Source organism: Schistocerca americana, chromosome 6 (assembly GCF_021461395.2).
Source record: "Schistocerca americana isolate TAMUIC-IGC-003095 chromosome 6, iqSchAmer2.1, whole genome shotgun sequence".
Lineage (NCBI taxonomy): Eukaryota > Metazoa > Arthropoda > Insecta > Orthoptera > Acrididae > Schistocerca > Schistocerca americana.
In genome coordinates this window covers 525434930-525462527 of record NC_060124.1, presented here as the reverse complement: position 1 = coordinate 525462527, position 27598 = coordinate 525434930, and the positions used below count along the sequence as shown (strand labels likewise).

Sequence of the window (27598 nt, the reverse complement as noted above, 5' to 3'; positions counted from 1 at the left end):
TTCGCCGATTTGCGGGGGAGGAATGTGGTGTCACCGCCAGACACCACACTTGCTAGGTGGTAGCTTTAAATCGGCCGCGGTCCATTAGTACATGTCGGACCCACGTGTCGCCACTGTCAGGGATCACAGACCGAGCGCCACCACAAGGCAGGTCTCGAGATACGGACTAGCACTCGCCCCAGTTGTACGGACGATGTAGCTAGCGACTATACTGACGAGGCCTCGCTCCTTTGCCGAGCCGATAGTTAGAATAGCCTTCAGCTAAGTCAATGGCTACGACCTAGCAAGGTGCCATTAGTAACATTGCATGTATCTAAAGAGGATTAAAGTTAAGTATTCCAGAAGCTACGTACTTTTCTTTATAGCATTCATTACGTATCCTGTTTCAGACCTCACGCCATCCTGCTGTAACTTAGCGCGTGCCTTTCGGCTTCCTCTCATTGTGTCTAGGCTGTCTTGTCTAGACACAACAAAAACCTCAATTCATCTGTAAGTAAGTTCCCCAATCATACTGTAATCATCAGTAGAGACAAAGCATCCAATACTGATTGGGAAAATTACAGTTTTGTTAGTGGTGGGTGTGGTAAAACAGTCCATAATGGGAGGAACCTCTGTTGTATACAGTCACTGTAAAGAAACTTCTAAGGAAACAGAGAATACTGCATAATAGGTGTAAACCAAAGCGTAGGGCTATAGATGCTGAATGAGAAGTATTTTGCTGTCAAGAGAGAGAAATGAACGATGCCTTCACTGACTACTATAGCAGAATATTGTCAAATGATATTTCACAGCCAAAGCAACTCTGATCATATGTCCCTAGTGAGTGAGACAGGAACTGAAATTGAGGGTAGCAAAGCAAAAGTCAAAACATTTAACTCCATTTTCAAATGTCCCTTTACAATTGAAAACCCAGGAGGGTTGCCCAAATTTAATCTGTGTACCACTGAAAATATCAATGAAATAAGTATGTCAGTGGTGCTGAAAAACAGCTGAAATCGTTGAAACTGAACAAAGCTCCCGGATCTGATGAAAACCCTGTCAGATTCTATACTGACTTTTGTGCCTGAGTTCGCCCCTCTTATAAATATAATCTATCACAGATTCCTTGACCAAAAACCATGCCCAGTTCTTGGAAAAAAGCACAGGTCACACCCATCTACAAGAAGAGTAGTAGAAGTGATCCACAAAACTACCATCCAATATCCTTTATATCAATCTGTTATAGAATCTTAGGACATACTCAGAGCTCAAACGTAATGAGGGTCTCTTGAACAGAATGACCTCCTAAATGCCAACCATAATGCATTCTGAAAACATCAATCATGTGAAACCCAACTTGTACTTTTCTCACATGACATACTAAAAGCTCTGGATCAGGGCAATCAGGTAGATGCAATATTTCTTGTTTTCTGAAAAGCATTTTACTCAGTATCACATCTACACTTATTTTCAAGAGTATGAACACATGGGGCATCAAGTGAATTTGTGACTGTGTTGAGGACTTTTTGGTAGGGAGGACACAGCATGTTACCTTGGATGGAGAGTCATCATCAGATGTAGAAGTAACTTCGGGTGTGTCCCAAAGATGCGTGTTGGGACCCTAGCTGTTCATGTTGTATATTAATGACATTGCAGACAATATTAATAATAACATCAGACTTTTTGCAGATGATGCAGTTGTCTATAATGAAGTACTGTCTGAAAGGAGCTGCCTAAAAATTCAACCAGATCTTCACAAGATTTCAGTATGATGCACGTATGATAATTTGCTTTGAATGTTCAGAAATGTAAAACCATTCACTTTACAAAACAAAAAAGCATAGTATCCTGTGACTATAGTATCAATGAGTCACTGCTGGAGTCGGCCAACTCACACAAATGCATGTGTATAACACTCTGTAGGAATATGAAATGAAATGATCACATAGGCTCATTCATGGGAAAAGCAAATGGTAGACTTGGGTTTATTGGTAGAATGCCAGGGAATTGCAATCAGTCTACAAAGGAGATTTCTTACAATTCATTCATGTGATACATACTAGAATATTGCTCAAGTATGTGGGACCCATACATCTACATACATACTCCACATATCACTGTGAAGTGCATAGAAGAAGGTACTTAGGATAGTACTATGTTACGATGTCTTCTCATTCTTGTCTCATATGGAGCACAGAAAGAATGACTGCTTAAACACCTCTGCGTATGCTGTAATTAGTCTAAATCTTGTCGTCATGGTCTGTGAAGCTGGACTTGGCAGCTGGTAACTGATGTCTATTGGGATATTTAAAAGCAAAAGTATGCAAAAATAACCCTGAAATGTTAGACCAATTGAAGGAAAACATATACTTTAGTGTTAAAACACTCAGTATTGTAGTTCTGCTTGAAGTTGAGTCTGTGTGTGATTCCACGAGCACAAAAATGCATAGCGATCAACAAATGTTACAATTTTTAAATTGTAATTTTTGAAAGTATTTCCAGATTTTAAGCATAATGAGGTTTTTATATACGGTGGAATGTGCACATTATTGATAAAGGGCTGTTTTTACTTCGGATGTACTGTTTTTGTAATAGTTAGCTAGGCTACATGTATAATGACTATGAACAATATTTACTCTTTAGGAGTGTATATTTATTTTGTCACACCTGCCTGAGCCTGTCTATTTCAAGCAGCTGGCTTGCAGCTTGTCTTTGGAGTGAGTCTCTGTCAACCATAGTTCTTTCCAAAGCATCTCGACAGCTTCTCAGTTCAGTACTTGCTGAAGCTAGGTTCTCAGTGGCATCAGTTGACTTTGCCCGCAGGCGTGTGGTCTCCTGCACACAAATCAGAGCATATAAAATTTTATGGCTACACAGAAAGAAATGCGACAATGAGCTATGGAAAATCTCCTGAGATTAGTGATAGATGTTAACTTATTAAACAGCATAGATACAATTATTAAATTTCCTATATAGCCTTATATGATACTCTGATACAAGATGATATAATTGGATGGATAAAAAGTCTACTTACCAAGCAGCAGCAGGACAACACACATATAAAAAAGGTTTTAGTTACACACGCTTTCAGATCCAGTGGCTCCATCTTCCGGCACAAGAGTTGAAGGGAAATGAATAGGAGTGAAAGGAAAAGAACTGGAGGGGCTTAGGGAAAGGGGTAGAGTTTGGCAAAGTCACCCAGAACCCCAGGTCATGGAGACTTACGGGTCGGGCTGAGAAGGAAGGCTTGATTGTTGGGGACTGCACCAGTCCTTTTCTTTTATATGTGTGTTGTCTTGCCTCCACTTGGTGAGTAGATATTTTATCAATCCAGTTACATTTCATTGTCAAAAATTGATTATTTTCATTGTTATGTGTAATACATGATAAGTTTGGTTATGTATCAGAAGTAATCCCTGGATGTATACGTATTAGTCTTCCATACTATTCAATGACCTTAATGTAAAATACATATGACATTAACCAAGAAATGATTCTTCAAGACTGATGAAAACTGTTTACGTCACTATGACACACATATGGATGTCTAGCTCTCAGGGATTGATAGTCTTGTATCCTGAGCAGGAGAACTTGTGTAGAACTGAAAGCTATGGAAAGAAATAATGGAAATTTATTTCTCTGAATCAAGTAATGCAGAAGTAGGTGTAATAATACATAAGAAACATCAATACAGAGACTCCTATGAATGGCATAATGAACACTTTATAGTAGTCAAGATGGACAAGAAATCAACACCCACCACAGTAGTTTACCTTCATTGCCTGCTGACTCAACATATGATGAAGAGATTGAAAGAATGTATGACAAGATAAAATAAATTATTCAAATAGTTAAGAGATCCAAAAATTTAATTGAGTTGGGGGAATGGAATTTCATAGTAGGAAAACAACAAGAGGGAAAAATTATAGGAGACCATGGGCCGGGGGAAACTATATGATAGAATTTTCACAATTTAATCATTGCTAGTACTTGGTTTATAAATCAGGAAAGAAAGTTTATACATGGAGTGGACCTGAAGAGACCAGGAAATTTCAAGTAGATTATGTAATGGTTAAGCAGAGATCAGTTCCTTCAGTATCTTTGTGACTCTCTTCCATGGATCAAACAAACCTATGACCACTTGTGCTGTCCTTCTCTGTATATGTTCACTATCCCCTCTTAGTCCTATTTGGTATGAATCCCACACACCTGAGCAGTATTCTAGAACCAGTTGCATGAGTGACTTGTAAGCAATCTCCTTTGTAGGCTGACTGCACTTCCCCAGTGCTTTACCAATAAACCAAAGACTACATCCTACTTTACCCACAATTGAGCCAATATGATTATTCCACTTCATATCCCTACAAACTGTTACATCCAAGTATTTGAATGAGCTGGCCAATTCCAACAGTGATGCATTGAAGTTATAGTCATAGAATACTTTGTCTTTTTTTTTTATTTTGTGAAGTGCACAGTTTTACATTTCTGAACATTTAAAGCAAGTTGCCAATCTTGGCATCACTCTTGAAATCTTATCAAGATCTGATTGAATATTTATGCAGCTTATTTCAGATAGTACTTCATTTTAGATAACTGCATCATTTGCAAAACGGCTGCTGTTACTTTTAATGTTGTCTGCAAGGTCATTAATATGCAAAATGAGCAGCAAGGGTCCCAACACACTTCCCTGGGGCACACCCAAAGTTACTTCTACATCTGACGATGACTCTCCATCCAAGACAACATGCTGCATCCTCCCTACCAAAAAGTTCTTAATCCAGTCACAAATTTCACATGATACCCCATATGATCGTACTTTTGACAATAAGTGTATGTGTGGTACTGAGTGAAATGCTTTTCAGAAATCAAGAAATAATGCATCTGTCTGACTGTCTCGATCCAAAGCTTTCAGTACGTCATATGAGAAAAGTGAGAGTTGGGGTCCACATGATCGATGTTTCCGAAATCCAAGCTGGTTGGCATTGAAGAGGTCATTCTGTTCGAGATATCCATTATGTTAGAGCTCAGAAAATGTTCTAAGCTTCTACAACCAATCAATGTCAGGGGCACTGGATGGCAGTTTTGTGGATCATTTCTACTACCCTTCTTGTAGATGAGTGTGACCTGTGCTTTTTTCCACGAACTGAAACTGTAGAAAGGTGGGAAATTAAGGACATGGGACTTGCATGAGTAGAAATAACTAAATGCTGTTGTCATTTTGATTGGGGCTGTTAGGCAATGATTAAGTGAAGTGAGGTTAAAGAGCACAAAGGAAGATGAACAGGTTGTCTTGAGAGATGAAATAGTGAACACATTAGAAGGTAAAATATGTGGAAGACAAGACCAAGAAGAAATTCTTGGATGATGCTCAAGACACTGAATCTCAAAGACGTAAGGATAAAATATAAACATGCAGTGTATGAAGCAGGCAAAAGAGAATATAGGTGTCCAAAAAATGAGATTGACAGGAACTGCAAAATGACAAAGTAGCAATGACTAGATAAGAAATGCAAGAATGTAGAAGCATGCATAATTAGGGGGTAGACATGCTGCCTGTATGGAAAGTAAATAAACTTCTGGAGAAAAGAGAAGCAGCTGTATGAATACCAAGAGCTTACATGCTGAACCATTAAGAAACAAAAAAGGGGGAGTCGAAAGGTGGAAGGAATCTATTAGAGTTATACAAGGGAAATGAACTTGAAGAGAATGCTGTGATTTTAAACTTTCTGTTGCTCTAACTTTTAGGTACCTGTATTCTGGCTTGCCCCCCATGAACCATAGACCTTGCCATTGGTGGGGAGGCTTGCGTGCCTCAGCGATACAGACGGCTGTACCGTAGGTGCAACCACAATGGAGGGGTATCTGTTGAGAGGCCAGACAAATGTGTGGTTCCTGAAGAGGGGCAGCAGCCTTTTCAGTAGTTGTAGGGGCAACAGTCTGGATGATTGACTGATCTGGCCTTGTAACACTAACCAAAACGGCCTTGCTGTGCTGGTACTGCAAACGGCTGAAAGCAAGGGGAAACTACAGCCATAATTTTTCCCGAGGGCATGCACCTTTACTGTATGGTTAGATGATGATGGTGTCCTCTTGGGTAAAATATTCTGGAGGTAAAATAGTCGACCATTCGGATCTCCAGAAGGGGACTACTCAAGAGGATGTCGTTATCAGGAGAAAGAAAACTGGCGTTCTACGGATCGGAGCGTGGAATGTCAGATCCCTTAATCGGGCAGGTAGGTCAGAAAATTTAAAAAGGGAAATGGATAGGTTACAGTTAGATATAGTGGGAATTAGTGAACTTCAGTGGCAGGAGGAACAAGACTTTTGGTCAGGTGAATATACGGTTATAAATACAAAATCAAATATGGGTAATGCAGCAGTAGGTTTAATAATGAATAAAAAAAAATAGGAGTGAGGGTAAGCTACTACAAACAGCATAGTGAATGCATTATTGTGGCCAAGATAGACACAAAGCCCATGCCTACTACAGTAGTACAAGTTTATATGCCAACTGGCTCTGCAGATGATGAAGAAATTGATTAAATGTATGATGAGATAAAAGAAATTATTCAGGTAGTGAAGGGAGACAAAAATTTAATGGTCATTGATGACTGGAATTAGAGAGTAGGAAAAGGGAGAGAAGGAAACATAGTACGTGAATATGGATTGGGGCTAAGAAATGAAAGAGGAAGCCATCTGGTAGAATTTTGCACAGAGCACAACTTTATCATAGCTAACACTTGGTTCAAGAATCATGAAAGAAGGTTGTATACATGGAAGAACCCTGGAGATACTAGAAGGTATCAGATAGATTATATAATGGTAAGACAGAGATTTAGGAACCAGGTTTTAAATTGTAAGACATTTCCAGGGGCAGATGTGGACCTTGACCACAATTTATTGGTTACGGACTGTAGATTAAAACTGAAGAAACTGCAAAAAGGTGGGAATTTAAGGAGATGGGACCTGGATAAACTGACTAAACCAGAGGTTGTACAGAGTTCCAGGGAGAGCATAAGGCAAAAATTGACAGGAATGGGGGAAAGAAATACAGTAGAGGAAGAATGTGTAGTTCTGAGGGATGAAGTAGTGAAGGCAGCAGAGGATCAAGTAGGTAAAAAGATGAGGGCTAGTAGAACTCCTTGGGTAACAGAAGAAATATTGAACTTAATTGACGAAAGGAGAAAATATAAAAATGCAGTAAATGAAGCAGGAAAAAAGGAATAGAAACGTCTCAAAAATGAGATCGACAGGAAGTGCTAAATGGCTAAGCAGGGATGGCTAGAGGGCAAATGTAAGGATGTAGAGGCTTATCTCACTAGGGGTAAGATAGATACTGCCTACAGGAAAATTAAAGAGACCTTTGGAGAAAAGAGAACCACTTGTATGAATATCAAGAGCTCAGATGGAAACCCAGTTCTAAGCAAAGAAGGAAATGCAGAAAGGTGGAAGGAGTATATAGAGGGTCGATACAAGGGCGATGTATTTGAGGACAATATTATGGAAATGGAAGAGGATGTAGATGAAGATGAAATGGGAGATACGATACTGTGTGAAGAGTTTGACAGAGCACTGAAAGACCTGAGTTGAAACAAGGCCCCGGGAGAAGACAACATTCCATTAGAACTACTGACGGCCTTGGGAGAGCCAGTCCTGACAAAACTCTACCATCTGGTGAGCAAGATGTATGAGACAGGCGAAATACCCTCGGACTTCAAGAAGAATATTATAATTCCAATCCCAAAGAAAGCAGGTGTTGACAGACGTGAAAATTACCGAACTATCAGTTTAATAAGCCACAGCTGCAAAATACTAACGCGAATTCTTTACAGACGAATGGAAAAACTGGTAGAAGCCGACCTCAAGGAAGATCAGTTTGGATTCCATAGAAATGTTGGAACACTGACCTTACGACTTATCTTAGAAAATAGATTAAGGAAAGGCAGACCTACATTTCTAGCATTGTAGACTTGGAGAAAGCTTTTGACAATGTTGATTGGAATACTCTCTTTCAAATTCTAAAGGTGGCAGGGGTAAAATACAGGGAGCAAAAAACTATTTACAATTTTTACAGAAACCAGATGGCAGTTATAAGAGTCGAGGGGCATGAAAGGGAAGCAGAGGTTGGGAAGGGAGTGAGACAGGGTTGTAACCTCTCCCTGATGTTATTCAATCTGTATATTGACCATGCAGTAAAGGAAACAAAAGAAAAATTCGGAGTGGGTATTAAAATCCATGGAGAAGAAATAAAAACCATGAGGTTCGCCGATGACATTGTAATTCTGTCAGAAACAGCAAAGGATTTGGAAGAGCAGTTAAACGGAAGGGACAGTGTCTTGAAAGGAGGATATAAGATGAACATCAACAAAAGCAAAATGAGGATAATGGAATGTAGTCGAATTAAGTCGGGTGATGCTGAGGGAATTAGATTAGGAAATGACACACTTAAAGTAGTAAAGGAATTTTGCTATTTGGGGAGCAAAATAACTGATGATGGTCGAAGTAGAGAAGATATAAAATGTAGAGACTGGCATTGGCAAGGAACGCGTTTCTGAAGAAGAGAAATTTGTTAACATCGAGTATAGATTTAAGTGTCAGGAAATCGTTTCTGAAAGTATTTGTGTGGAGTGTAGCCATGTGTGGGAGTGAAACGTGGATGATAAATAGTTTGGACGAGAAGAGAATAGAAGCTTTCGAAATGTGGTGCTACAGAAGGATGCTGAAGATTAGATGGGTAGATCACATAACTAATGAGGAGGTATTGAATAGAATTGGGAAGAAGAGGAGCTTGTGGCACAACTTGCCTACAAGAAGGGACCGGTTGGTAGGACATGTTCTGAGGCATCGAGGGATCACAAATTTAGCATTGGAGGGCAGCGTGGAGGGTAAAAATCGTAGAGGGAGCCCAAGAGATGAATACACTAAGCAGATTCAGAAGGATGTAGGTTGCAGTAAGTACTGGGACATGAAGAAGCTTGTACAGGATGGGGTATCATGGAGAGCTGGATCAAACCAGTCTCAGGATTGAAGACCACAACAACAACAACATTCTGGCTTGTCTGCTTCCGTTAACATGTTTTTAGTTTTTCTCCTTAATTGTCAATTTAATTCAGCAGTATGTTTGTTAATCCAAGGATTTCTATGGAGCCTTGTCTCTTTGTGTATTTGTTCCTCTGCTGCCTTCCCCATCTACCTGTTTGTCTCCTACTGTGTTCCTTTCCACTATTTCAATCAATAATAGACTTATGTTGCCTCTGAAACTCTCAGCCATTTCTGTTCGTGATTTATTACATCTCTGCAGTTTCTTCAGCTTTTTATCTGAAGTTCATAATGAATAAATTATGGTCAGAGTCCACATTTGCCCCGGGAAATATTATTTTCATACAACACAAATATTAATTTACTTCAGTACTCAGTCAGATGCACAGGCTGGTTATAATTAAACTTTTACTATTTGAGCCAGTGTAGGTGGAAAACTATTTACCACATGGGTGCCTAACTTTATAGAAGTGATATTCAGACTGTGTGCTGTAGGCTTTGTGTTGTTAGTGGTGTTAGTGTCATGACTTTTCGTTAGGCACCCATACTGGTATGGTGACATAGGGTTGAACAAACTCACCAATGTGCAATAGAGTTGCTGACAGTCAACATGAGTCTGGAGAAACTGAGCATGGCTTTAGTTCTAAAGCTGTTTTATTGGGCTGGTGCATAAGTAAAGACAATTTTTGTTTTGCATGTTGGCATTCCGGTTGCTATAGGTTTTTTTTTATCAATTGTTATTTTTTATTTGTAGTTCGTTATTGCTATTTGAGTTTTATTTTCATTTTGTCATTTGAAGATAGTAAGTGGAGAAGTGGATGCTAGAAAACGGACTGCCAAGTGAAGAAATCTGAACATTTTTGACATATTCTTCTGTTTGAGTTCAACAGAGAGGTAACAGCAGCAGAGGCAGCCAGAAACATTTGGTTTGTGTATGGGAATAATGATATTGGACAGATATGGCAAGAAAATAGTTTTCTCATTTTAAGGAGGTCTGTGTTGACATCAGTGCCTCTCCACACTCAGGGAGATCTTGGGGTTTAATGAGGACTGTTTAAATACATTAATCTACAATGATCCATATCACTGTACTCGTGAACTGGCAAATGTGATGAACTGTGTTCATTCCACCATCATGTGACATTTGCATGCAAAGGGAAAAGTTCAAAAATCAAGTGTATGGGTACCACATGCTCTAAGCCAAAATCCTAAAAATCAGCAGATGGCCATATTTGCATCTCTGCTTGCTCGGCATCATTTGGCTCATGAACAGCATTCACCATTTGTATCCTGTATCATTACTGGTGATCAGAAATGGTGTCTTTACGCTAACACACAGAAAATAAAGGAATGGTTTAACCCAAACAAAGACCTGCATACATCCACGAAAGATAATGTTATGCATCCGGTGGAACAGCGATGGTGTGGTGTAGTACAAATTGCTTCTCCACGATGTAACTATCACCGCTGACATTTATAGTCAACAACTGAGATGTCTTGTAGATGCAATTCAAGAACAACAACCAGGAAGACTGTGCAAAGTGATGCTGCTCCATGATAATGCCTGCCCGCATTCTACTAGACTGACAAAAAACACTATGAGGAGTTGGTGGAAAGTCATTCTGGACCCACCTTATTCACCTGACCTTGCATCTTTAGCTTTTCACCTTTTTTGATCTCTGTCAAACAACTTATAAGGAACTTCCTCTCCGGATGAAAATGTGCTCCAAACATTGTTTGATAAATTCTTTGCCTCAAAACCACATGATTTCTATAGTCATGATATCAAAAAGTTACCGCAGCATTGGCAGACTGTTGTATATAGTGAAGGAGAAAATATTAGTGATGACTAAAGTTTGTTATGTGTATCAGCTGTGTTTACTGAACTTATGAAAAAATACTATGAGCTTACGCACCAACCCAACACCAAAAAGAACAGCAATAGCACTACTGCTCTTCATGAGTATCAGTGCATTAAAGGAATGCAGAGAGGTCTTCTTTTCACACCAGGGTTGAAGAACACAATTTGGAAGTTCAAATTAACTGGAAATTTGTGAATTGATCCTCGGACAGTCCAACAGCCAACTGTGCCATGAGTTGCTGGAGAAGTTTCTGTTGCCATGGTTGAGAATGTTGGACACAATGTGCAATCTTCTAGCAGGGCACAAGCTGTCATGACGGCTGAACATTCCACGGTCCACCATTGAATAAGTGCAGCAAACAGTTTTGAAATGGTATCCATATAAACTTCCAGACTGTTATGTGCTTCTCTCAATGGTTTATTTATTATTCCTCTTCCACACCGCCTTACAAATGTTTCTACTTAGTTTCATTGTTCTATGATTGTGGGGAACTAATGTTTAATTATAGCAACCCTGCAGCCCCACTGTAAATGTTGTTCTCAAATACGGAATGAGCTGGTTGACATTTGTATGTAAATGGAATCTGTCCTGACTAATGGCACATGATTGGCAGCTCCTGTGAATCGATGAATTGAAAGTGCTCCCGAGAGTTGTCTACCTGTGATATTGGTACCAGAGGTACCACAAGTACTATTCTCATTCCTGTCTCCTCTGCAGGAAATACAGGATCTGTCATTACTCACCCATTTGACTGTGAGTGATGTGTCAGCGATACATCTAGGCGTCCTATACAAGATGGGCAGGAGCAGGGAGGACTCATGGTGTTGTACTGATCTTCCTAACCAACAAGTTTGAAGTGCTGTCTTTCACTGACACTGAACTAATGGGACTCATTTCACCTGTTTTGGGGAAACCTTTTTTGTCCAGTGTTAAGAGGAGTAAACACAAAAGGGTAGAGGTCTACTAATCATTGGCTTTCAAACGTATGGAAAATGATGGTACCCCTTAGGGAAATGGCAGCAACGGTAAGGAAAAGACACAAAGTGCACTCAGTGAGTATGCTTGAGGGATTCATTCGACATGCTGAAGAGACTATTCCAGCAGCCACTGAGGGGGCATGGTGCAACCAGCTGAAGACTGAGGTGCACACTGGAACAAATGATGCCTGTCAAATGGGCTCCGAGGTCATTGTTGTGTGAGTCTAGAGACTGGCAGGGAAGGTTGAGAAGACCAGCCTTGTGCATAGATTTTCGATGAATCTCATGATTGTCCCCAGAAATGATCATCGTCCATTGGTACTTAGTAGAGTGGAAGGACTGAACCATAGACTTTGTGGGTTCTGTGACGAGCTAGGCTGCAAACTCCCTGGACTTGTGCCGTAGGGTTGCAACTGTAGAAGCCCCAAAATGGGTCAGGTATGTACTACATATCAGAGGCTGATATTCAGATAGCTGACTGTGTGTGGGTGTACACACAGGTTTTTTAGATTAAGTGACCCTCCACCCAATCCAGAAAACGATAGCTGAAGGAAACCCAGAAGTATCAATGCAAGATCCTCCTTCTAATCCAGAAAATGACAGCTGTAGGAAACCCAGAAGTATCAGTGTAAGATTGCAAGAAATGCCTCCCACATGTGAAAGTATTAATATCTTGTCGAGCAGGGTTCGAAGTGTCTGTGAAAAGAAGTGAAGCTCACATAATACTAGGTGCAGAAAGCTATTTGAAACCTGAAATTGATAGCAATGAGATTTTTGGGGAAAATTTAAGTGTATGTTGAAAGATAAGCAAATGAGAAAGGGGGGTGGTGAACTTGATGCAGTAGACAAGAAACTCAAATCCACCAAGACAGAAACTGACACTGTATGTGAGACTGTTTGGGCAAGACTCAGTATCACAGATGGACATAAAATGATAACTGGCTCCATCTGCCATCCTCCAGACTCATCTTCTTATGTAATGGAACACTTTATAGAAAACTGCAGTTCACTTGTATGTATGTTCCCAAATCACTGTAATCACCAGTGAAGACTTTCATCATTCAATAGCTCATTGGGAAAATTACAGTTTTGTTAGTGGTGGGTGCAATAAGACATTATGTGAAACATTACTAAATGCCGTCTGTGAAAAACTACCTAGAACAGATAGTTAGGAACTCCAGTCATGATGGAAATATACTGGATCTAATGACAACAAACAGGCCTGTCCTCTTTGATGATGTCCACATCGAAACTGGTATCAGTGACCATGATGTGGTTGTAGCATCAATGATTACCAAAGTACAAAGGACAACCAAAACATGCAGAAAGATTTATATGTTCAGTACAGTACATAAAAAAATCAGTAGGGTCATATCTTAATAACGAATTTGAAACTTCCAGCACAGGGCAGGAGCATGTAGAGAAACTGTGGCCCAAGTTTAATAGAATAGTTGACCTTGCTCTGGATAGAAATGTACCCAGCAGAACAGTTCATAACGGGAGGGAACCTCCTTGGTACACAGTCACTGTAAAGAAACTTGTAAAGCAACACAAACTATTGCATAACAGGTGTAAAACAAAGTGTAGGGCTATGGACAGAGAGATGCTGAATGAAACATGTTTGGCTGATAGGAGGACAACTGAATGATGCCTTCAATGACTACTGTAGCATAATATTGTCAAATATTTCATGAAACCCAAACAAATTCTGGTCATATATAAAATCTGATAGTGGTACCAAAGTTAGCGTCCAGTCCCTAGCACATGAGACAGAAACTGAAATTGAGGTTAGCAAAGCAAATGCTGAAATGCACAACTCCATTTTTGTATGTTCCTTGCACCACTGGAAAGATCAATGAAATGAAGTACTAGTGTCAGTAGCATTGAGAAACAGCTGAAATTGTTAAAACTGAACAAAGCTCCAGAGCCCAATAGAATCCCTGACAGGTTATGTACTGGATTTGCAGCTGAATTAGCTCCTCTTATAAGTGTTATCTATCATAGATCCCTCAAACAAAAAGGCCATCGCAGTTTTTGTAAAAAGACACAGGACACCCCTGTCTACAAGAAGGGCAGTAGAAGTGATTCACAAAACTACCATCCAATATTGTAACTGATTTGTTGTAGAATCTTATAACATATTTTGGGCTCAAACATAATGTGTCTTGAACAGAATGACCTACTCAAAGCCAGCAGTACAGATTTTGGAAACATCGATCATGTGAAACCAAACTTGCACTTTTCTCACATGACATACCGAAAGCTTTGGATAAAGACAGTCAGGTACATGCAGTATTTCTTGATATATGAAAAGCATTTGACTCAGTAAAACACACACACACACACACACACACACACACACACACACACACACTCATTGTCAAAAGTATGATCATATGGGGTATCAAGTAAAATCTGCAACTCTTTTTGGTATGCAGGGTGCAGCTTGTTATCTTGGATGGAGAATAATTGTCAGATGTAGAAGTAGCTTCAGAAGTGCCCCAGGGAAGTGTGATGGGACCCTTGTTGTTCATGCTGTATATTAATGACATTGCAGGCAACATTAATTGTATCTACAGACTTTTTTGCAGATGATGCAGTTATCTATAGTGAAGTACCATCTGAGAGAAGCTGCATAAACATTCAGTCAAATCTTGATAAGATTTCAAAGTGGTGCAAAGATTGTTAACTTGCTTTAAATGTTCAGAAATGTAAAACCATGCACTTCCCAATAAGCAAAAAATGTAGCATCCTATGACTATAACATCAATGAGTTACAGTAGGAATGAGGCAACTCATACAAATACTTGGGTGCAACACTTTGTAGGGATATGAAGTGGAATTATCATATTGTCTCACTTGTGGGTAAAGCAGGTGGTAGGCCTTGGTTTATTGGTAGAATACTGGGGAAGTGCAATCAGTCTACAAAGGAGATTGCTTACAAATTACTCATGCTACTGGTTCTAGAATATTGTTTAAGTGCATGGAATCTGTGCCAAATAGGACTACAGGAGATATTAAACATAGACAGAGAGGGGCAGCACAAATGGTCACAGATTGGTTTGATCCAAGGTAAAATGTCACAGAGATACTGAAGGAACTGAACTGAAAGAGTCTTGAAGATATACGACGGTATGTCAATTATTACCGGCAATTTAGTTATATTTTTGTTTATTTTGGTAGTACTGTCGTTTTACGTTGATGATGCATGCTTTATTTATTTGTTGTTATATCTTTGTAATTTTCAAGCTGCTAGGTTAGTTTCGTTATTGCTGCCGTGCTGTTAATCATAACTGCTCCACTGTCTACTTGCACCAAAGAACAGCAATATTCATTGATCCTTTTTTGTGTGGTCAGAAACTGTATCTGGGGCCGACAACTCGCGCATGCGCAGATGGTGGTACCTTAGTGCTTTCTGCTTGTTGTTTGCTTATTGTTCGGTGGCTACTGGCTAGTAACTAGTTTCAGATTTTCGTGTTGGGGATTTTCCGCGTTTTTTTCAGTAAGTAGGTTTTCATAAATGCAAAAAAGAAAAAAAAACATTTTTTTGCCACTAGACTTCCTTTTATACTAGCTATTTGTGACAGCATTTTTTCTTTTGATTACTTTGTATTATAGAAATTAAATGGAGCAAAGAGGCGTTAATCATCTAAATTCAGGCATACAGCGAGGACAGGTGTATGCATGTACCCGCTGTATCATAATGCGATACCTTGGCAATCATTTCTTTCTGAGTAATATGCTTATAACTTTACACGGTGACTTTCGATTTGTATCGTAATGCCTTCGCTTACGAAAGTTCATGTTTGATTTGATTGCATCTCTTGCGTTCTTTCAGCATGCCAGAAAAGAGAAACGGGCAGTGATGGCGGGGAAGTCCGTGCAGTTTCGCCCAGTGCAACAGACGAGGACTGCAAAATTGAGTGCATTTCATTTTCCAAACTTGGAAAAATAACACAAGTGCACTTTTAAGGTTTGGTCCTTTAAAGTGTTGCAAATTGCAGTGCATACACCCACAACAACTTTTGAAATGGTGGGCTGTGCTATTCTGTGGCTAAAAGCCAGACTCGTAAAAGATTCCCAGGAAACGTAATGTTACAACCAGCCCGCAACTTAACAGGGTACCGTATGTTCTGGTATTTTATCAGTGATCTACGCGGGTATTATCACAAAACATATAAACATATGATTTAATTCTTACATTAGAGAAGGTGAGATAAGTCTCCCTCGTGACTGTGTCATACTTGCTACTTCCATCTTCTATCATTGACAGCAGCTTCCCGAAACGGGCGATGTCCATCCTCACGAAGTTCCGAAATTCTTGCGGATCTCCGGCCCCACTTTTTCACAAGCAATACAATTCTCTGCCTTCGTTCCTTGCTTTCAGCCAGGGTCGAACTCAACAACGTCTGGCTTTTCGTTTTCGTCCTCGTTCTTCCTTATAGCTCCAAAAACAAGTGGGTCCTCCATGTGCTAATGTAAATTTAGATATGCGTGTACCTGTGTAACCAACTATCGTAATGCAACACTAACTGCCGAGTCTGTAATTCAGAACAATAGTAACCTACATAATAGAATAACAATTACTTCATAAATAATGATAAAAAAGAGTTTCTTATTAAATAGGAGCCTTGAGCTCACATAATTTGAAGTAATGACGTTTCAATATGTCACACGGTCCCCCTTGTTTCGCGCTGTAGAACGAACGACTTTACAAGAGAGCAGACGGTTCTATTTGCGTTTCAAGCGTTATTACTCTCTACTGCGCATGAGCGCCAGGTGTACCCCGCGTGAATGGTATAATAGGTCTACGTGAACCAGCATGTAGTTACAGATATGCACTCTTGGGGCGTTGGTGCATAGGTGTACGGTTTACGCGCATCGTGTAATAGGGGCTTAATATCGTATTCACAAGCAGACTAGTGTGCAGTCAACTGTGCAAATAAGAAACATTGTGCATGTGATAAAAATCATTTGCGAGCTGAATGTGCAACTACAAATACGCGGAGTGATACATCCGAAAGAATGCTTAACAACTCAGTTTCTGTCATGAAAGAAAAAGAATCTGAAAGACCTGAACACTTGCGTTACTTAAATATCAAGTATCTGTCTAGTGCTGATGTTGAATGTTTTGGCTATAGCGCTGGCGGTCCTTCCAAACATGCAAAGAAACCCGAACGAAAAAAGTAGTTGTTATGGCAGCCAGCCATGGTGGATTTGCTCGTCTTCTGAACGGTTAGTCCACTGTACAAACAATCGCTTATGCTAAAGCGTGGTGCTTCTACGTCGGAAGTTTGCAAACATGTGCGATAAACAGACATTGCTGACTTATCCTCTGAAGACTTTGTTGTGCTTTTGGTGGGTCAAATGACTTGTACGAAAACGAAATTCACAAAGCAAAACAAGGACAGTCAACACACAAATATTTTAGTGTTGAGCATGCCACATCGGCATGACTTACAATCTTGGTCATGCGTAAATAAAGAAATAATCAACGCCAACCGACAAATTTCTTTCCTTTGCAAAATTTCAGAAATGTACAACTCGTAAATGTTAACAATATTGGGTGAAGATTCCACACATAAGAAAACTGCTTGTCGCAAAAATAAAAGAAATTATCAACACGAGGCATCAAACACTCAAATGCAAAATCATCCCCCCCCCCCCCCCCCCAATATTCAAAGGAAACAACTGTGACAAGGCCACAGTCACCAGCATCAACAACAACAAAAGAAGAAACAAGATACCCCCAATATTCAGTCACAGCAATAGCAACGAATGCAGTAATAGCTCCACCAATTGCAGACCCAGCTCTTAACACCAGCTGCAAAATCATCAACAATAGTGTCAACAGCAGAATCAACAACTGGAGCAGCTAAATAAGTAAGAGGGGAGCCAGACATAGAGGAAAATTCTGCAGCAGCTGATAATAGAAGAATAAGCGCAGCAGGGAAAAGGAAAACAGTACTTCCAGTACACCTGAACGATTTTTATTGACAAAATAAAAGTAAATGATCAAGTAAATAAAGTCTAAAAGATCTTGTAATTTCATGCTGATTCACCCAGCTGTCCAATCATTGCTAAGCAAATTAAGTCAACATAAGATTTTATTTATTGATGAGTTAAAAAACGCTTCTGTAATGTGTATAACTGACACTGGCTGCCTATGCAATGCCAGTCACAAAACCAGCAGACTTCAACCTGTCATCATCATTCTTTAGAACCAAATATAGCCATGGAGGGCCCTGTATATTTATTAAAACTTGTTTTGACTACTGTAACATAAAACCCATTCAACTGTTAGCTGAAGAGAAAGTTTTTAAAGTATCTGTAATTGAACTATCCACATTAAAATTAATAGTTATTTGTGTATATAGGAGCCTGGTGGGAACTTAACTGGTTTCTGTCATAAACTAGAAGCAGGTTCAAATACTACAAAAAACTTCAACAAAACACTGATCATATGTGGAGATTTTAATATTGATTTTCAGGGAATCTTAAAAGGCCAGCAAAGCTTAATGGCCCTACTGGAGACATATCACATAAAGCCTTCATAGATTCTCCTACAAGAGTTACACCAACAACCAGCTCAACATAAATCGCAAATTCTGTGCTGGGAATCTTAATACTGGATTCACTGATCAATATGCACAGTTCACTGTTTTTCGCACCCTAAGCAAAACAAATGAGAAAGAGGAACTTGTAAAAGAAACAAGAAGATTGAGTAACAAACAAACGTTTTTATACAGAGATTAAGTGAAGAAACCTGGTATGAAATGTATACTTGTGAAAATACCAACGAAAAGTTCATGGAAATCGTCATGTCCTACTTTGGAGCTGCATTTCCATTAAAAAAAAATATGCCAACGTAACCTCAAAAAGAACAAATGGATTACAACAGGTATTAGAATCTCTTGCACAGAGAAGAGAAGATTACACAATATAGCAAAGACTGATAACATGCCTTATGAATTTCAATTATACCTGAAGCATTACAAAAGGATCCTGAAAAATGTCGTAAGGAAAGCTAAAACAATGGCAAATGACAAATATATTGAAAATTCAAAAAAACAAATCTAAAGATATATGGGAAGTTATCAAAAATCAAACACCAAATGAAACCAAATACTATAAAAATATAAACTTATGTTATGAAGGATGAATGATTTCTTGGACAACAAAAGTTACGGAAACTTTCAACAAGTATTTCGCAGTCATAAGTGAACAGTTAGTTAGTGAACTGGAAGAACACAACGAAATATCACCTCCATAATCCAATAGGATAAGAAATGTGTCTACATCATTGTTCCTTTCACCCACAAATAGAGAAGAAATTTTATCAGTTATAAAAACCTTGAAAACAGGGTACTCATGTGGAACTGACGGAATACCAGATGTGATCATAAAAAATAGCTGTCTTGTCTTAGCTGAACACTTGACACACTTGTGCAACAGCTTACTGGCATCAGGAACCTTCCCCTCATGCTTAAAAATAGCAAAACTGGAACCACTATTCAAAAAAGGAAATCCAGAAGGCGTTTGAAATTATAGGCCAATAGCCCTGCTGTCTGTATTTTCAAAAAAATTAGAATTTTTTTTAATAAGGGATTGTCTGATTTCCTAAACAAACATAGAATTCTCTCTCCCTCACAGTATGATTTCAGGAAAGGCTATTCAACTGAGAGTGCAATATTTGACTTTCTTAATGAAATTTATGCTAAACTGGATGAGAATGAGTTTGTGACAGGCATATATCTTGATTTATCGAAAGCTTTCGACATCATTGACCATAATGCCCTCCTGCAGAAGCTTGACCAATTAGGAATTAGAGGTATATCCAATAAATGGCTCAGGACGTACCTATGTGGACGAAAACAGGTGGTTGAAGTACAATATGCTGGCCTTAACAAAATCAACTACTACTATTCAGGATATGAAAATGTGAAATACAGCATCCCTCAAGGATCAGGACCCACTCTGTTTCTCCTCTATGTCAATGACCTTATATAAGTATTGCCAAATTACCCTCCAATTTGCAGATGGTACAAGCTTCCTTATTAGTGGGAAAACAGAAGAAAAGCTAAAAGACTCTGCTATCCAATCAATGAACAGCATAGAACAGTGGTTCAGCTGTAACAAGCTAATTATAAACAAAGAAAAGACAGTAGCAGTGAACTTCTACAACCTAAAAGGAAGGTACCACCCAGATATACAAATAGAACTAAGGAACAAAGTTCTTGAAAGTGTTGACAGCATTAAATTTCTGGGTCTCTGGCTCCAGAACAACACAAAATGGGAGGTACACATCGAATATCTACAAAGAAAACTAAGCAAAACATGCTACAAGATGAGGATCTTAAAAAGTTGTAGCAGCAAAGCCAGGCTGTTAAATGTATGTTACTCCAATGTGTATTCTGTAATTAAATATGGCACAATCTTCTGGGGCAATGCAGTAACAAATATTAAACTTATCAGGATGCAAAAGAGAATATTAAGAATTATTGAAGGGTTTAAAAATAGGAAATCATGCAGACCCATATTAAAAAAAAAGTCAATTCTTCCTCTTCCTGGCATTTTTATCTATGAAACGTCAGTCTTCATAAAACAGTATATTCATAGATACCCAGGTATCTCATTAAAAATGAAGATATACATGCATACAATACAAGACAAAAGTCTGATCTTCATATAAAGAAGAGAACATCATTGTGCCAAAAACAACTCTACATATTGGGATAAAAATTTACACTAATCTGCCTAACCATATTAAATCAGTAAGTAAACTCAGTAGTTGAAGGCTGAACGAAAGGCATATTTAACTGATCATTGCTTTTACAGTCTGAGAGAGTACCTAGAAACCATCCAACAAAAATAAATATGCATTATGAATATTGGACTTAGCATGTTATGTCTAACGTATATTGTATATATGATTCTTTGCTAAATTACTTAAATATCTTGTGCCTTAGGAATGCAATACAAACTGTATTTTATGCTGTAAAGACTTAACCATGTCCGATATCCTTGTATACATTTTATACATGTGGGATAGAGGGACTAGCTAAATAAATAAAATAAATATTCAGATGAAACAGTCAGGAAAATTAATGAAGAATTAAATACCAAATAAACAAAATACATCATAATGAAGTGACTGTAATTTTTATCTCAAGCATTAATTATAGCGGCAAGGCACATCTTGGAGATAGTACCATCAGACGCCACTGGATCCCAGAACGAGTGCAAACTCGATAATTGGGCAAAAATCATGATTGCAATCTTTTATTTATTTATTAGTTGCCACTGTTACACCTGACCCACACCCTAGAAGACATTTCAGTCCAGATTTCATAGTTCTTTTTATTTTTAAAAACCAGGTGTTATCATAGTACCAACAACAGTCATTGGCTCGCAGGCCGATCAAAAGATTGAACAAAACACGAGATTTCATGAACTGTGATGTAAACTGTTCGGACAGCCTCAGTCTTCCTCAAGCACCGTCCTTGTGAACAGTGATTACGTAAAAAAAAGGTGGTGCAGAAGAATATTCGATATGAGTCGTCTGTTTTGACCATAGAATTTATTCTGCGTAAGCATTTTGTTTAAATAACATATTTGTTGCTTTCAGTTATATTTAAGAAATAATTGTAGCATCTTTGCAGTCTATATTCAAGTTAAGCTAAATAATTAATTTTTTTATCAAATTCATTTTTATTCTTTTGACCCATCACACACCAGTCATCACATAAAAAAAAATCTCTCTGTGAATGCTGAGGTGGCAGACAATAGAAATGAAACAAAAGTACTCTGTCGTCAGGTCTCGAGTGGCCAACCGGGACCATCCGACCGCCGTGTCATCCTCGGTGGAGGATGCCGATAGGAAGGGTGTGAGGTCAGCACACCGCTCTCCCGGTCGTAAGATGGTATTCTTGACCAAAGCCGCTACTATTTAGTCGAGTAGCTCCTCAATTGGCATCACGAGGCTGAGTGCACCCCGAAAAATGGCAACAGTGCATGGCGGCCTGGATGGTCACCCATCCAAGTGCCGACCACACCCGACAGCGTGTGATCTCACTGGAACCGGTGTATCCACTGCGGCAAGGCTATCGCCAATACAAATGAAATTAATATGCAAATTTGAGAAATCAGCATTTGCCTTAAGAATTATTTGCTGACTTTCTTGAGCAGTGGATAATTCTGCAAAACCTTTAGAAGCATATATACAATGCAAAAACAAAACAGAAAAAGTTTGTGCGCCCTTTTAGAGGATTCCAGTTCACTCAAGATTTATTGTTGGAATAGTGCACATGGAGTACATGAAATGATTACGTGTACAGACGAGTATCGCCACTGGTTCTGTGGTAACAGTTATCGATCCATGCTGAAACACCCATAATAGTATGTAGTGTAGCCTCCATGGGAGCAACGCAGGCGCCTGCTGTGGCATCTAGTTGTAGGGAAGCAGCCTACTCACGCCTTATAAAATTCACATCAGTCTTTCCATTGTGTGTTAGCCAGTCCGCTGTAACTACCTCTGACGTCATAAGTCATAAATGTTGCGCAATACTTTAAAAATGAAGTAAATAACCTGAAATGTTTCTAGCATGTCAGGAGTCATACTAAATCAATATGTGTTGAATATCAGCTCAATAACTCTAACCATTTTCGAAAAAGAGCAAGAAACTTAAAAATTTATATTTAGATTCCTTTTGCATAATAATTTAGGAGAAACAGTATTCTGGATCACACAAATTAAAATTTTAGTTGAAATTCATGATTTTCTGGTTTTTGTCTTAGAAATTAAGGAAGCAAGATGGATTAAGCAGGCGAATAAATAAAGCTAGGATGTTTAAATTTAAATATAAGGGAGATCCGCTATAATCATAAAGATGTGAGAAGTTTCTACTGAATAACTATAAAACTATAGCGATAGCGTATCTCCAAAGAGCAAGTTCAGAGTTCGTCTACTGCGTGTAGTGTAATTAAATTAATTCTCTCGCCAAAAATATTTGACTTAACCACGTCAGACTTTTATTATGATTACTTACTTGTGTGCTGATTGCACATTTAAATTGAGAGCTTCATCGGCCATCAGCAAAGGAAGCAATGACTTATTCGATAACTTAAAGTGGTGCATTACTAGCCCAGCGGCTAGTCGGGAGACCAGATTTGATCAGGCGTTCCCTTAGCCGTCCGCACCGCGGCTTTATATGTAAGAACGCTGTGCAAGAAGGAAGGCCCCAGTTCTCTCCAGACACTGATTAGCGCACCACCTGTGCCGGGAGTCGCGTCGCGTCGGTATCGTTGATATAAACAGCCTCAGATGCAGTAATAAGTTACTCGGGATATGCGTAACCATGAAATCGTTTTCGAGTGAAGTGTTAATTTTAAGATGACGTTACTGATCTATCTTTAGTTTGCGCATGTCGTATTTTCACGTGCCGCTGCAGGACAGACTTTCTGCCATTATTAGCGTGGCGTTTAATGAACATTATCATCAAATTATGGCGAGCATTCACTTAAACATTTAATTTGAAAAGGTATAGTTGCATCAGCGCATTAGACTCTGAACTGCACTGGTAGTTAGATTGTGTGGATTCTTTTTGGTGTGTGACTTTCAGAATATAGTGAATATTTTAGAGAGAATGGTTTTTGATTATGAATCCCAGACAATCTCCTAATTCCTCAGAGCTATAAGCTGTAGCTATAAATGTATTTCTCAGGTGAAGTGGGCACTAGGAATTCTAATTACAGGCTTCACGTTTTGCTAATCACTTTTTGGTTGCCAATATTGTAGTTAGAGAGCCAGTGTTGAGAACGGCAAACAACAGCAGTAAATAAATAATAGGAACATTAACTATTAATCCACCCGCCGCCCCACACAGTCGATGGTACAGATGGAGAATACTGTACTGAGATATGTTATTCTACTCCTGCTCGATCTGTTCACGTAGTTCTGTGAGAATCGTTGGTTGACGAGTCGCACAAGTCACTTCTTGTCCCATCGCATCTCACACATACTCAATTGGAGACAAGTCCAGAGATCGTGCTGACTACGGAAGTTGGTGCATGTCTTTCAGAACACGTTGAGCTTTGCGGGTAGTGTGTGGGCGTACATTATCCTGCTGAAACAACACATCACCTTCCTGTTGTAAGAATGGCGAAAGGACAGGTCTAACACCATTATGCAGGTACTGAGCGCCGTTCAGTGTCCCCTCCAGAAACACCAAAGGTGAACGAGAGTTGAAGCTTATTGCACCCTAGGCCATAATGCCTGGGAAGGGGCCAGTAGCTCTTGGACGAGTATTCTCTACAAGACATCGCTCACCAGGTCTACATTGCACGCGCAAACTACCACCACTCGCGTGCAGGAAGAGTCTACTTTCATCACTGCAGACCATGGACCGCCATTCCAAGTGAGGATGTGACAGCACCAGTCAAGCCATGCACATCGATGCTGCGGTGTGAATGGAAGACGGGCTACAGGGGGAGTGTCTCCCGACAGTACGCACTTGGCTGTTTTGACGTTTACTGACCGGAAGTTGGTTTCACGTGACGAGGCATCCTGTTCGAAGACGCCATTCATGTTGAATGTTGATGTGTGCCTTGTGCTCCATTTAACTGCTTTCGCTGTTTGTTGCTGCTTCTTGTTATTTCGTTGCTGCTGTTCCGTTTTGTTATTGTTTCTCGTTATTGTTTAGTTTGTTTTAGCAAACATGAGTGATTCCCAAGAAACGCTCTATAAGTGTGAGGAATGCAGTTCAGAGTTTAAAATGCGAAAGAACCTCTACGCCCATATGAGGAAAGTTCATGAACTTGATATCCATGTGTGGAAGAGTGGAAAATTTCTTACGAAAAAGTAAACCATGTTCGTTATGTAATGAATTGTTCGGAGCAGGAGCGACTAGAAAAACGTGTTCGATATTACCACTGCCATCGCTCTTTCAGTTTCAGTTCTAAAGGAACAGGTGCCAGGTGTGTCAAAAGTACGGGCACGAATAAAATAGGCAGTACTTGTCCATCCAACATGCAAGTGACAATAACAGAGGACAAATGCTGCTTAAAATTTTTTCCAAAACATATGGGACACACCCAAGATGTTGGAAGAACATTTCTGCATGGGAACGAGAGGGCAGAGTTGGCAGGTAAAATGGATTATGTTACACTTATGTACATGAAACATGAAATTATCAAATTTATTTGTGTGAACAGACGTGGGGTCTATCAATGTGCTTCATTTTTATTTCCGTTTTTTTTTTTCTTTTTTCAGGACGGCTGTCACAGGGTGTTCCTGTTGGACGAGTCTTACAAGATGTCCGAAGTGCACCAATCGCTGCAAGTGTGGAGAGAATCCATCTACTTGAGAAAAAAGATTTCCATAATATAAAAAGGGATTTTGATATTGGTTATGCAACGAAGAAGCATGAAAATGATGCAGTGAGTGTGAAATTGTGGGTTGAAGAAATGAAGAGACAAAGTGACAACCCAGTACTGTATTTCAAGCAGCAAAAACAAGTGGATCCTAATTTTCAAGATGAAGATTTCATTCTTATTATAATGACAGACTTTCAGGCCGAACAACTTCTAAAGTATGGAGAAGATAAAATATGTGTGGATGGCACTCATGGCATGACTGCATACGATTTTCAACTTTTTGCTATTGTCGTTGTTGATAGATATGGTGCTGGAATGCCAGTTGCATTTTGTTTTTCAAATAGGGGAGACATGTGCTTACTGTCTTTTTATTTCAAATGTGTGAGAGAAAGGGTGGGCACTGTAAAGACCAATGTGTTTATATCTGACGATGCACCAGCATTTTATAATGCATGGTCAGCAGTAATGGGACCTGTGCCAAACCAGTTGCTGTGTTCTTGGCATATACAACGGAACTGGTCTCAGAATTTAAGGAGAATTTCTGGGGGTAGTGAGAAAAAATCAGCAGTGTTTAGTTCACTAAAGCGACTTCAGACTGAACTGGATATAGATGTTTTTAGTTGTAGTCTGGAGAAAGTGGTGGAAGACTTATTGAATGATCCGGATACTGCAGAATTTGGCAGGTACTTTCTTAAGATGTACTGCCAGCGAGTGGAAAAGTGGGCGTATTGTTTTAGGGACCGATTGGGCATTAATACAAACAATTACTTGGAGTCCCTACATAAAGTTATTAAATACAGTTATCTAGAAGGGAAAAAGTGCAGGAGGCTGGATAAGTCATTAAATGCTTTGTTATGTTTAGTGAGAGACAAAGTATATGAGGGCTTAGTGAAGCTCTCAAAACGTAAACAGTGCTCTAGGGCGTCAAGAGTGAAAGCAAGCCACAACGATAGCTCAGCTATAACAAATGGGATGATTTTATGCAGGGGTGAAGGGTTGTGGGAAGTGCTTTCTTCCACTGGTTGTGAAGTGTATGTTGTTGTAAAAAATTCAGAACTGATATGCGAAAGAAAATGTTCACTTAAGTGCAACACCTGCAACATATGTGTACATTCGTATAAATGCAGCTGTTTAGACAACATTTTAAATTTTAACATATGTAAGCGTATACATGCATGTGCCAAATCATTGTCTGGTGCTGTCCAGGAGAGTGAACAGTGTTCCTTGCCCTCTAGTGCAGACAATGAATATGTGTCAGCATTGCTTTCTGGCAATTCAGAAAAATCTGCTGACACATTTGAACAGGATGTGATGTCTCACTGTGAAACTATAGTTGCACTCAGCAAAGGAACACAGTGTGGACAGGAGACTAAGGCCAAAGTATTGAAGGATCTGAAGAAGATCATTGGTAATATTAATAAAGATTTTTCTTTCTCAGAAGAAAACACAGTAAATGTGAATGCCAAGATTGAATCTCAGGCTAGATTTTTTTCCACAAAGCAGAGAAGGATTTTGTGAGAGGTGATTAAGTGTTTTAAAAAAAAGTAAACTCCAGGTTGGAATATCAACAATATTAGGAAAAAAATAGTTTGCCACTCACTGTAAAGGTGACATGTTGAGTTGCAGACAGGCACAATGTAAAGACTGTTACACATTTAGTTTTTGGCCAAAGCCTTCTCCAGAAAACAAAACACAAACAGATTAACACTAGCAAGCACACATGACCAATATCTCCCACTGCAGATAGTGAAGATGTGTGCAGGGAGTGTGCTTGCATGTGTAAATCTTTTTGTGTTTTCTTTTCTGAAGAAGTCTTTGGCCAAAAGCTAAATGTGTAACAGTCTTTACATTGTGCCTGTTTGCAACTCAACATGTCACCTTTACAGCGAATAGCAAACTATCCTTTTCCTAATATTGTTAATGCACATAAAGGTGGTCTTGTACATTATGTCAATTTGTGTGTGTGTGAGAGAGAGAGAAAGAGAGAGAGATTCCATGTAGTTGAAGGTGAATAAAAATTTAAATTTACTTGTGCATTTTTTGAGTTTTGTTAATCATGGTATACTAAAATAATGCTGTCCCACCATCTTGGCTCATTCAAACTGTATTCTATAATTCAGTGATATCTAATTGTGTAAATAAAACTGAATTGCACAATGAAACATTATAATTGGTCTGTATCAGTGTTTGGTAAAGGATTTGAGTTAACAAAAGACAACAAAGAAAGTAATGGAATTTGTCATGATTTTACTACTGTGTTTGAGCACAAAAATCAAGGATTTAGTGTCACGCTACAGCAAGTCTTAGTTTCTATGTAAAAGAAAACTGGCTGAAATTCTCAAAAGTGCTTAAATGTCATGTCTGTTA

The 27598-nt window shown here is 39.1% G+C and overlaps 1 protein-coding gene across 1 annotated transcript in view; it reads right to left on the bottom strand.

The window, feature by feature from the left end:
• LOC124619654 (coiled-coil domain-containing protein 170) overlaps nucleotides 1–27598 on the bottom strand; it is a 451315-nt gene that overhangs the window by 171197 nt on the left and 252520 nt on the right. The window contains exon 6 of the mRNA XM_047146186.1: nucleotides 2647–2814. Within this exon, the coding sequence (XP_047002142.1) occupies nucleotides 2647–2814 (168 nt within the window). The remainder of the gene's footprint in view (nucleotides 1–2646; nucleotides 2815–27598) is intronic.